Source organism: Octopus bimaculoides, chromosome 2, assembly GCF_001194135.2.
Source record: "Octopus bimaculoides isolate UCB-OBI-ISO-001 chromosome 2, ASM119413v2, whole genome shotgun sequence".
Classification (NCBI taxonomy): domain Eukaryota; kingdom Metazoa; phylum Mollusca; class Cephalopoda; order Octopoda; family Octopodidae; genus Octopus; species Octopus bimaculoides.
In genome coordinates this window covers 2,151,543-2,163,633 of record NC_068982.1, presented here as the reverse complement: position 1 = coordinate 2,163,633, position 12,091 = coordinate 2,151,543, and the positions used below count along the sequence as shown (strand labels likewise).

The following is a 12,091-nucleotide window of genomic DNA, read 5'->3' as shown; positions in this document are numbered from 1 at the left end:
TATATATATATATATATATATATATATATATATATATATATATATATATGTATATATAGGTATATATATATAGGATTATGCACGTTTATGTACAGATATATGCATATGCATACCCACATCTATATTTGTAATTATATACATTTTTTTTATTCATAAATATATTCTATTTCTCTTAATCAAGCTTTCAGCAAACACATAGATTACTTTTTTCTTTATTCACTTCCTCTTCCTCGTTATGCGAAATGCTTATACCCTGCGAATCTTGTTCTTTTATCGTACTTGTTTTTTCTTTTTTCTGCTTAGCTCTTTTGATACAAGACTCGCACGTGTCTTTGTTGTGAGTGCTCGTATGTTCACATGCTGTAACATCATTCTCATCTGAAATAAATTCGAATTTATATGGCGTGGGCTCGCCACGCATTTCACATATCACATTAGTTAATGCTTTTATATAATTTTTTGCTAGCGTCAATGTTTCGATTTTAGACAATTTCCTATCAAGATTTACGTGAGGTATCACTTCACGCAGCTCTTGAAATGCATCGTTCAACGAATGCATACGCATACGTTCGCGTTCATTACTTTCTAAACGTCGCATGTTACGCTCTCGAGCGCTGAGCACTTTTCTCCGCCGTGAGCTTTTACGAGCACACTTCGCACGCCGTGATTCAACTGAATCTTCTGTAGTTGAACTTGCACCTGAATCTGATGGTGAGCTTGGTCCTTCACGTTTTGCGCCTCGTTTTCTCATATGGTAATCACTTGCACGCATCCCTGGTATATCCCAAACAGAGTCATTGGTCCCTTCTCCTTGAATGTCGAAATCCAAGCTTGATGTCATTTCTTTAACCTTTGAACGCATCTCCCTGAAATACAGAAAATGATAGAAGACAACATTTTAAGATGTAATTTGAACAATAAATTGAGCATTTCACAATATTATACACACACTAACAAACACACATACACAACTATATTCACAAGAACATTTATAAAAATTCAATTTAGATAACATTATATCCTCACGTCCATCGTTGGGTGAATAATTGAAATATAAGAGAGTTATTTAATACTTTTCACAAATTGTAATTCTTCTACCTTCTCTGTATATGTGTGTTTCACTCTGTGTCTGTGTGTTTGAGTGTGTATGCGTGTGTATATATACACACAGACATACACACGCACATAACCAGACGCACATAGACACACAGACACACATGTAAACACACATACGTACAAACACACACACACACACACACACACACACACACACAGATAGAAGGCATCAGTAAGGAAAATAATTAGGAAATATTTATGTCCATGAAACAGACATATTTACATATATAAGAAATTATCATTCTTTGAATATTAGATTATGAAAAACTCATAAACGTTAACGACTATTAAATGATAGTCTAAACTTCCACATCCTCCATTTACAAATATCTAAATATATAAAGCCATATTGATAACACTCTTTCACATCAACTTTCGGGTCTATGGAAGTCGTGCAGGGGAATTGCATGTTAAGTTGAAAGGATGTACGTTTAAGTGAATCCTTTGAAATTCGTCCGTTAGCTATGTACAATTTCGTGGAAGATACGATAATTCGAAAAACAGCTCATTTGGGAGACACATTTCAAAGCTATAACAATTGCCCAAATGCGGAAGATCTCATATCGACATGATTTTAAGCCTAAAATGTTCATACTTATAGTTCACATAACAACACTTTGTGAAGATTTAAAGCGTTTAAATGAAACAACTTATTTGTGTTACAGAGCTACACATTAACACTAAAAAGCGCATTAACCCTTTCTATTAGTATGGATCTAATTTCTTCAGCGAAATCATACCTGGTAGGAATATGAACTAACGTTAGCCGATATACCTGGATTTACTGATCCTTAAAACACATTTGACTGATCCTTAAAAAACATACCATGTAGCAATATTTCGGTTGCTTAAAGTTTGAATAATAATTATCGGTATATACGCTACAAATAATCTCTAAATTGATTTCTAAGGTTAAGTCATTCAATTTTTCAGAGATTTTATCCAGATGTACGGCATTCATATTATTGGAAATAATGCACATTCATCTTCATATAAATTGCTTTATTCAATGTATTATGTAATAAATATCAATGAAAAAGATCTATGTCATTATAAATGAAAGCATGTTCACATCAAATGAATTAGAGTAATATTTTTTTCTGCCACTATATTATCAGAGCACAACAAAGATATTCTTGAACGTATAATCATTTTCATATCAGAGTCATGCTTAAGTTTATTTGTAAAAAAAAAAAACTTATACTAAATGTTATTGGCCAAGATCTTTTCTCATATAAACACATAGAATTTGCTCAACTCATTGCTAAATGTATATTTCGTGCATTATTTCGAATAAAATCGCAAAACATACAAAAAGCATGGATGTCTCCATATCATTCAGCAGGGTAAACAACGGATATACGACAGCTCAAATAATAATAATAATAATAATAATAATAATAATAATGATTCCTCAGATATCAGGAAACCCCAAAATGGCAGAAATTCAAAAGATAGTGCTCATGGGAACTGACTCTACGTAAAATACTGTCAATGTAATCTCAAATTTTAAATCAAACTCGTAATTTTCTTAAATATTCGCTGAAACAATACTATGTACAAAACCAAATATATGGCACCCTAGGCATAACACCAACAAAAACTTCTAACTTGATGTCTCTTGAGGTCTGTGGCTGGGACTTGGAGCCAGCTTGTACAAATGCAAAGCAAAAGACAAACAAACAAACAAACAAAAGAAGAAGAAGAAGAAGAAGAAGAAGAAGAAGAAGAAGAAGAAGAAGAAGAAGAAGAAGAAGAAGAAGAAGAAGAAGAAGAAGAAGAAGAAGAAGAAGAAGAAGAAGAAGAAGAAGAAGAAGAAGAAGAAGAAGAAGAAGAGATCCTATGGGATTTTATGATTCAGTGTGACCATGAGATAGAGAATAGGAAGCCAGACATAGTCTTAATTGAGAGAGAAAACAAACGATGCTGGATCATAGATATAGCATGCCCAGCTGACAACAAGGTATGCGATAAGGAAGAAAGATAAGTCGAGAGATATGACAGGTTAGCTTGGGAGGTTAAGCAGTTGTGGTCGCTCTAAAAGGTGGTAGTAGTACCAATAATTGCTGGAGCCCTGGGAAGAGTGAGTAAAAATCTTGAGAAGTACATGGAACAATAAGAGTGGAGCGCTTGCAGAAAACAGCACTGCTTGGAATCACTCGAATACTCCGGACAGTGCTCGAAAAATAAGGCATGTTACCTTAGTTCACTGGTAGTCAACAGCTGACACAGTAGTATATCTCCAGCGTTAGAAGCTGTGCAAAGACAATGATAGTAATAATAATAATAATAATAATAATAATAATAATAATAATAATAATAATAATAATAATAATAGGCACAAGGCCCAACGTTTTGGGGAAGGGGACTAGTCGATTACATCGACCACAGAATTTCACTGATACTTAATTTATCAACCGCAAAAGGACGAAAGGCAAAGTCGACCTCGGTGGTATTTGAAAGCAGAACGTAGCCACGGGCGAAATACGGTCAAGCATTTCGTTCACTGTGTTATCGATTCTGCCGGGTCATCGCCTTAACAATAGTAATAATAGCAAACGCCCTTCTGCAGTGCCAATCTCCTGATGCAGTAACAGGCAGTGGCTGTCGTGGCTTCTGATCTTAAATGATTCGAAAAGTTATCATGTACATCGTTTCTCTTTGTATAAAAGATGGGCTGAAGCAAATATTATGCTCAATACTCTTTTACTTGTTTCAGTCATTTGAATGTGGCCATGCTGGAGCACCGCCTTTAGTCGAGAAAATCGACCCCAGGACTTACTCTTTGTAAGCCGAATACTTACTTTATCGGTTTGTTTTGCCGAAGCGCTAATTTACTGGGACGTAAACACACCACCTTCTGATGTCAAGTGATGTTGGGGGAACAACCACAGGCTCACAAACATACACACACACACACACACACACACACACACACACGCACACACATATATATATATATATACATATATATATATATATGTGTGTGTGTGTGTGTATATGTATATATATATATATATATACATATGTAGATATATACGACGGACTTCTTTCAGTTTCCGTCTACGAAATCTACTCACAAGGTTTTGGTCGGCCCGAGGCTATAGTAGAAGACACTTTTCCAAGATGCCACGCAGTGGAACTGAACCCGGAACCATGTGGTTCGTGAGCAAGCTACTTACCACACAGCCAATCCTACCACAAATTTGCTTGTCAGTTGTTTGACTTCAACCAGTTGAGCACGTCCGTTGGTGGCTGACGATATGTGCATCTCGGATCACGAGCAGAAATAGTCGGGGAGCATCAGAGCCATGTGTGGAGAGGAATTCTTTGGGGTTTGGATAATTCACCTCTGGAAACATGAATGTTCCGTTTAATATATTTAAACAACCCTTATTCAGGGACCTTTTCAGCGGGATGGGCTACTCGACCACAAGAAAATACTAGCTGGGCCCCACCTGCAAAGTCATACGCTGTTAATCTTGATATGACATCACCATGTCGCACACATATGGTTGTGATGCATGTACCCGGTGTACCCTTATCAGACGGGTAGTCATGATAGGTATACTGGGTTTCGTATATTTTACCCCAGTGTCACTTTGATGGCATGCTCTGTTCTCTCACTCAATAATAATAATAATAATAATAATAATAATAATAATAATAATAATAATAATATGAAGATGGACAGGAAGTCAAGAAAGCTCCTAACGATGCATGGAGCCCATCAGTCACGTGCAGACACTGGTTGCCTATACATGATGAGAACAAATGGTGTAAGAGGACTGGTAAGTGTGGAAGACTGCGTGCGTATCGAACTCGAGAGAATATTAGATTATTGGAAGTAATATCATGTGGTTTGGTAAAGGAAAACTTCAAACAAAATGTTAGCTGTCAACTAAGGGGGCCGCCCATGCTTTTATGATTCTGTTAATTCACAATCATTTAATTGTCCCATATTTAATATCATGGTCTGCAATTCTGTTTAAACCATTCAAACCTTTATTTGAGAACTTGCTTTTGTCGACTATGGATTGATGAAAAGAGTAGTTGATTCGTCGGTCGTTACCCGTTCAAATATGCTTGAGGAATATTCGAACACCTGAGAAAGCCACGCGCAGTATTCTGTCACAGAGAAAATGTCTTGCTATAGACAACTACGCGTAAATTGACCGATTCAGCACGCATCCCCGTCCTGGCCAGGCTGCTGTTGGACGCATGCATTTCGGATTGGTTATCTCCTCTTCAGCAGCAGAGATCGGAAAGCCACAACCTGTCAAATGACACATGAGACAGGTCCCGCATTTCTCTTCATCGTTTAATGTCTGTTTGTGCTATTCAGAGTTCTGTTGTAAATAAAATTCTTGATGACAGAGCTAAGCAGTGATGTGCATGAATACAAAATTGTTAAGGTTTCTGAATATAGAGAGCCTGAAGAAATGTCTTTAAAACTTTTATTCCGACGAGGTAGAGATCCGGCCAGTTACCTTCTGTACATCTGCTGCAGATGTTGCTGCTACTACTACTACTACTACTACTACTACTACTACTACTACTACTACTACTACTACTACTACTACTACTTTTAGTTCAGGTTAAAGCTAGTTAAACTTCAAAACAGTTCATCTGTTGTTGCAAAAACGTACAATTGTAAAATGAACCGGTTGTAAATAATTCAAAGATTTTCTACATAGATCGTTTCAGTTTTACAGATATCCAAAGAACAGTGGGCAATATCAGACTTATAAGATTTGGAAAATCCGAAGTAGAGGGTTGTACAATTATAAACCAGTTCCCAGCAGCGTCTATTTTCTCGGGGAAAATTTGTGATTCGAGAAAACCCCTTCGGGCTTGGCGGTAGCAGCAGCTGCGCAAGTCCAAAATGCTCGCAAGTGGGCAGAACTATTCGTCACGGACTCGTCCAGTACCTGAGACTGAGGACGTATGTCGAATATATCTCTGAACAATACAGAGATATTTTATCGTAATAAAACTACCATCGAAATGATTGTGTGTAGATTGAAATACCATTGAAATAAGAACTTGTTATTCCTGTCAGTCTTTTACATTTCTGTCGAAATCTGAAATTATTATTATTATTATTATTATTATTATTATTATTATTATTATTATTATTATTATTATTAGTATTAGTATTATTATTAAGGCGGCGGGCTGACTGAATTGTTAGCGTTCTGGACGAAATGCTTGGCGGTATTTCACCCGTCGCTATGTTTTGAGTTCAAATGACGCCGAAGTTCACTTTGCCTTTCATTCTTTCGGGATCGATAAATTAAGTACCAGTTACGTACTGAGGTCGATGTAATCGACTCATCTCCTCTCTCAAAATTGCTGCCCCTGTGGCAAAAGTTAAAACTTTTATTTGTTTGACTTTTGCTTTGTATTTCTACAAGTTGACTCCCAGTCTCACCCACAGACCTCAAGAGACATATTATTATTATTATTATTATTATTATTATTATTATTATTATTATTATTATTATTATCATTTAATCGATATTTAATCGATTAGTCATCTCAAATCAGGTGTTCTGAACATGCAACATCGCAGCATGCTTTATATTTTACTTGAAGCATTTGGTTCATTGAAAGGACTCAACATTATATACATGATTGTTTAACAAAGAGCAAAAATCACATGAAATCCCCAAATATATTTGTTTCTATTAGGTATGTTATGCTGATGAGAACTATTATATTTTGATGGCCTTATTTAGATGCATACATCCCGTTTACGAATATAAAGGAAAGCACCAAAGACATCAGCTGGCGTAATGACATGTAACGGAAGTGATGTAGAATGTCAGTGTTATTTTGTGGAAATATATATTAAAAAGTGTTTCCTTGTGTGTGTGTGTGTGTGTGTGTGTGTGTGTGTGTGTGTGTGTGTGTGTGTGTGTGTGTGTTTTGTGCGTGATAGGATGTGTTAATCTGCATTTCTGCGTTACTCTTCTTCGTTTATTTTCTTCTTTCCTTCTGCCAATATTAGTATATAGTCAAATTCTATGACAGTCAAATGTTAGATCGATTTTCCTCAAATCGTAACACGGTTATCAGACACAACATTAATTCATATTTCTTCTTGGTATATTGACTAATTGTGTTTACGAAAGCTACACAGCTATAGGTGGCACTTTTCATTCTAGAACAAAACAAAATTGAACGAATGTCCGTATGTGAAACAGAGGTCATAGAAATTATAATGGTGGAGGGAGATTGTTTCAATAGTATTTGCACAATATTAGTTCTTTTGCACTTCTTTTGTTTTTGCATCTTTTCACTTTATATCAAAAACATCACATTAATTACAGCATTTGACAATTTATCACAGGGGAGCGGAACTCTTGAACACATTCCCCTCCCACTGATGATTCAGATATAATTTTTAAAAGAAAACTGAGAGATACAAAATTGGAATATAAAGGAAACGGAACAACTATTGATTTTCATTGACAATAAATAATTCATGCTAAAGGTCATCTTATTTCACTTCTAGAGAACATCATCAACTGCAGAGTGTGTATCACTGTGTCATAAATAACGAGATACCAAGTTATTCATTTTCTCAGAAAAATTATTGGAAACGATAAATGGAAGTAGATAATACAAGACTAAAGGTTTGCTAGGCATCAGTAGGAATATGGCTGAAATACAACATGTATTTCGGTCTTTGGAGAAGTAAATCCACAGCGGCCATCATCATGAGTTGAAGGAACGAAAGTTCTGTAACAAAAGTAACTAGAAGACTGGCCTACGTGGGTTTGCTTCTCCGAGTGACTACACCAATGACCAGAAACCTATCGCTCTGTCATGGAAAGCTGGATGTGCCTCTAGACTTAGACATTTCCAAAACCGTATTTAGTTGTAAGATCCTTCGGCCAAATAAAGGAACAGTAATCTTAGTATATTATAAATCAAGTGCGAACACCTATCAGGATCCTGATAATGTTAATGGACATGATATCAAAGGCTCATGTTCTGGGTTTGCAATTAATCATGTTCGAAACGCTTGGGAAGAAATTGAATTCACTCCTATTATAACCTGAACCGGGAATTTATTTCTTATATTTTCTTTATAAAAATTCCTTTAAAAGATCTCCAATTCTTTATGTTATATTTTCGTGATCCTATATCTTCGCTGTTATCTTCCTGAATGACCGTGAATTTGCTAAGAGTGAGCCTTCCAATCGTTGTTTTGTGTGCAGCATGGTTTTTTTTTTTTTTTGGCTTTTACAGTTCTATCATCCGCTGTTGCTCTTGGTGCTGCATTTGTTGTGAACCTTGAGTGACATTTCTCGTTACTTCCTCTGCTTAAATACATGTACGATATATTTTAATCAATATATTTGCACCACTCTGTAGTTTAACATCATTTAATTTAATTAATAGATATCAGTACATACATTGATGTCTGTATATTCAATAACCACAAAATACTCACTCCTGGCGGATGATCTATCTAACCTACACAAAGACTTACAGACTAATCTTGAATACGTTGTCCAGAGACTATGTAAAATGTCATCGATACAAGATCAAGCGTATACATGTATATGTATATGCGCGGAGACACGCACACACACATATGCATACACATACACAAATATATACATACAGGTGCACGAATATATATATATATATATATATATATATAATATACCGATATATAGATATATATAAATGTATGTGTGTATATGCACATATATATATATGTGTGTGTGTGTGTATATGCGTGTGTACATACAGGAATACACACACTATTTCACTCGCACGCATTTGCACACACAGACACACATACACGCATATAATATTTTAGTGATCTAATTTGAAACTTTAAGTGAAAATATATTTCTCTTCAATCAAGTGTTCAAATGCTGATATATTATTTACGTTTTTTATAAATGCTTTTCCCAACAATACAAAAAAAGTTTCTCTCGGTGAACAAATCCTATTGATAGTAAAATTTCTCGTCGCATTTCTCAATTGCATTAAAAATTCATGATTTTGCATTTAAATACCGGATGTTGCTATATTGAAATATGAGCGATAGTATGTGAAATATAATATAAACTGTTTTGACGACACATCGTTTTGTTGTTGTGGAAGTTATTCTTTATGGCAAGCGAGCATACATTTAATAGCTTTTAAGACACGTGCGAGAAAGAAATTTTTGCATAAGCCATTTATATATTTTCTGTTGTTATTAATGCTGATAGTAATGATAATTATGATAATAAAAATAACAATAATAACTATTATAATAATAATAATGATGATGATAATGATGATGATGATAATGATAATAATAATAATAATAATAACAACAACAACAACAAAGGAAATAAAAGCAACAAAACACCTACGCAGTCATTTTACAACTTTATGAAATGAGTAGAACACATCCAAACGTCTTGAAATAAAGAAAACTAAAAGTGACTTCATATACCTAATGGGAATCATCTTATTTTTTATCTTGGATTTTGCTTTGGTATTTTCTATTACTGCCACGTTTTAAACATAGAAAAGAAATCGTCAAAATGAAAACGAATAAAAGCTTAATATTTTATGCTTAACGGTTTTGAGTTGGCCGAATTATCTTTAGAAAATGATATCAAAATGACAAATATATTTTTTGAAGTTACAGTTAGATAACAGCATACATTAAGATATCCTTTTGTCGCACTTGCTGTTTTCCTCATATTTACGTTGAACTGAGAGTCTATGTATTCATATATGCATATATGCATGCAAATATATGTGTGTGTGTGCACCTGTACGAGTGAACAATGAATGTATGGAATATAATGATATGCTACGTACCTGTCTGCCTCTATTTGATGCTTACCTTTAACCTGCTCACACACACCCATATATATGCATATATATATGCGTGAATATATGTATATGTAAATGTGCGTACGTGTATGTGTATATAGGTACATAGAAAAAGCTATACCAATATATATACACACGCATACACACATATATATATATATATTATACCTGCGCATATATATATGCATGCAATGATGTCAATGCATATAAATATTTTATGGTTTCTTGTCCTACATTCAAAGTTTCGCTGACGACAATATATTTCTAGATTGTGACGCCATTCATTTGTTAATTGTATGTCGTTTGAGATAAGCATTTTCTCCTTTGGATGTTTAACAAGTATAATTATTTGCACATGGTATTTCTAAGCTGATCATTCATCTTTTATGTTTTACTTGTTTCAATCGTTATACTGCGCCCATGCCGGGGCACAGCCTTGAAGGGTTTTAGGGGAACGAAGCGATTCCAACATAGCGTCTCCTTTAAAGCTTGGTTCTTTAATCCTTTTGCCGAAGCTCTAGGTTACATGGATGCAAACACGACACAACTGATTGTCAGGCACACACACACACACACACACACACACACACACACACACACACACACACAAACATATACATATGTATGTAAGCATATATGTATATATGTAATATATGTATATACGGCGGGATTTCGGGTTCCATCTACCAAGTCCACTGACAAAGCTTTAATCAACCTGAGGTTATAGTTGCAGACACTTGGCCAGCATACCACGTAGTAGAACTGAACCTGGAACCACGTGATTGTGATGCAAACTTTCCTCTACACACCCAGTGCATAATGCGTCCGTCCATGTTTTCAGGCTGGAGTGAAATATATGTACTTTTTTTCTGTACATCTGTCGTTGAAATAAAGTTTGTTAAGTTGTAAGTCGCATACTATCAACCGTGATTTTCCATTGCGGAGAAAAGGGGGAAATCGAATCAATGTATGCGACGATGCACTTTCAGGCGAAAATTAAAGATAATTAACGATTATTGAAATGAAATACCTAAAATGGTGTTGAATTGGAATATCATTTGATCACGTAATCGACCAGAATATCGAATGCTGTTATGCATAGTTGCTAACGATGCGCATTGCATTGTTTTACCTTTCACATGATACAACCCTGCTGCCTAAGCGAATAGGTGACCATCCTCCCTGATCGGAGCGATGTTCTGTCACAGGGTTGCCCATTTACAGCTGATTGGACTGGAATAGCATATAGTCAATTATTTTGCTCAAAAACACAACGTCAGACTCACTGCCGAAATGGAACCCCGCATCTAGCGATCATGAGCATTCTAACCACTAAGCCAAGCACCTTCACACATTGAAATATTGTGTACTGTTACTAATTAAGCCCCTGCAGTCAGTTCATGTTTTTACAGTCCCAATGGAGATTTAAGACGGTGAGAAGGAAATTGAAAGGAAGTGCCATATTGGTAGACGTCGTCTAGCTTGTGAGTTCTTTGCAGATATTTTTGGTGATTTTAGTTGAAAGATAAATAATGCAGAGTAAGGAGACACTATCCGGTGATGTATTGTCATGTATTTATAGAGAAAAATGTAATAAACCGTTCTCCGTAATTTTTGTTTATCTATTTTATTTTCTAATTAGTATTAAATATTTATCTTTCTGCGCTGCTCTTGGGGATCACAAAGTTTCTAGACAATTATGAAAAAACAAAAACAAAAAAAACAGGTGATTTCTAAAGGCGTTTTAGACCAAAATTATCAAGATGCATGTTGAAATGTGGGGAGAAAAAGAATAGTAAGAGGAGACAGAAGGCGTTTGGGAAAATAAGGAACAAGGAAATAAAAGAGATTTGAGAAGAAACGGTTTGTGTTTGTTTTACCTGTTCCAAATGTAGTACAGCAAAGTAAACAAATATTTAGGAGGAAATCGTATAAAAAAACATAAACATAACAATTTGTAAAGGAGTAAAAATAACAAGCCCACGTGACAATAGCATTTCTTTTGATGGTTAAGGTTTTGATAAATTGAATACAATTTTCATATTATGATATGAAAGAAGAATCGATTGTTAATCTGAACCAGTATATATATATATATATATATATATATATATAT

The 12,091-nt window shown here is 35.0% G+C and overlaps 1 protein-coding gene across 7 annotated transcripts in view; it reads right to left on the bottom strand.

Moving 5' to 3' along the window:
- Positions 1-124: 124 nt before the first annotated feature.
- The window catches only part of LOC106868307 (class A basic helix-loop-helix protein 15), a 307,893-nt gene continuing 295,926 nt past the window's right edge, over positions 125-12,091 (bottom strand). For 6 of the 7 annotated variants that reach the window (XM_052975322.1, XM_052975326.1, XM_052975338.1 and 3 more), the window contains one exon: positions 125-866. In XM_052975322.1, coding sequence (XP_052831282.1) covers positions 185-866 — 682 coding nt within the window. In that variant the 3' untranslated portion in view covers positions 125-184. Of the gene's footprint in view, positions 867-3,316; positions 3,339-12,091 lie in introns of those variants that run through there. The other variant, XM_052975343.1, reaches the window with a different exon arrangement.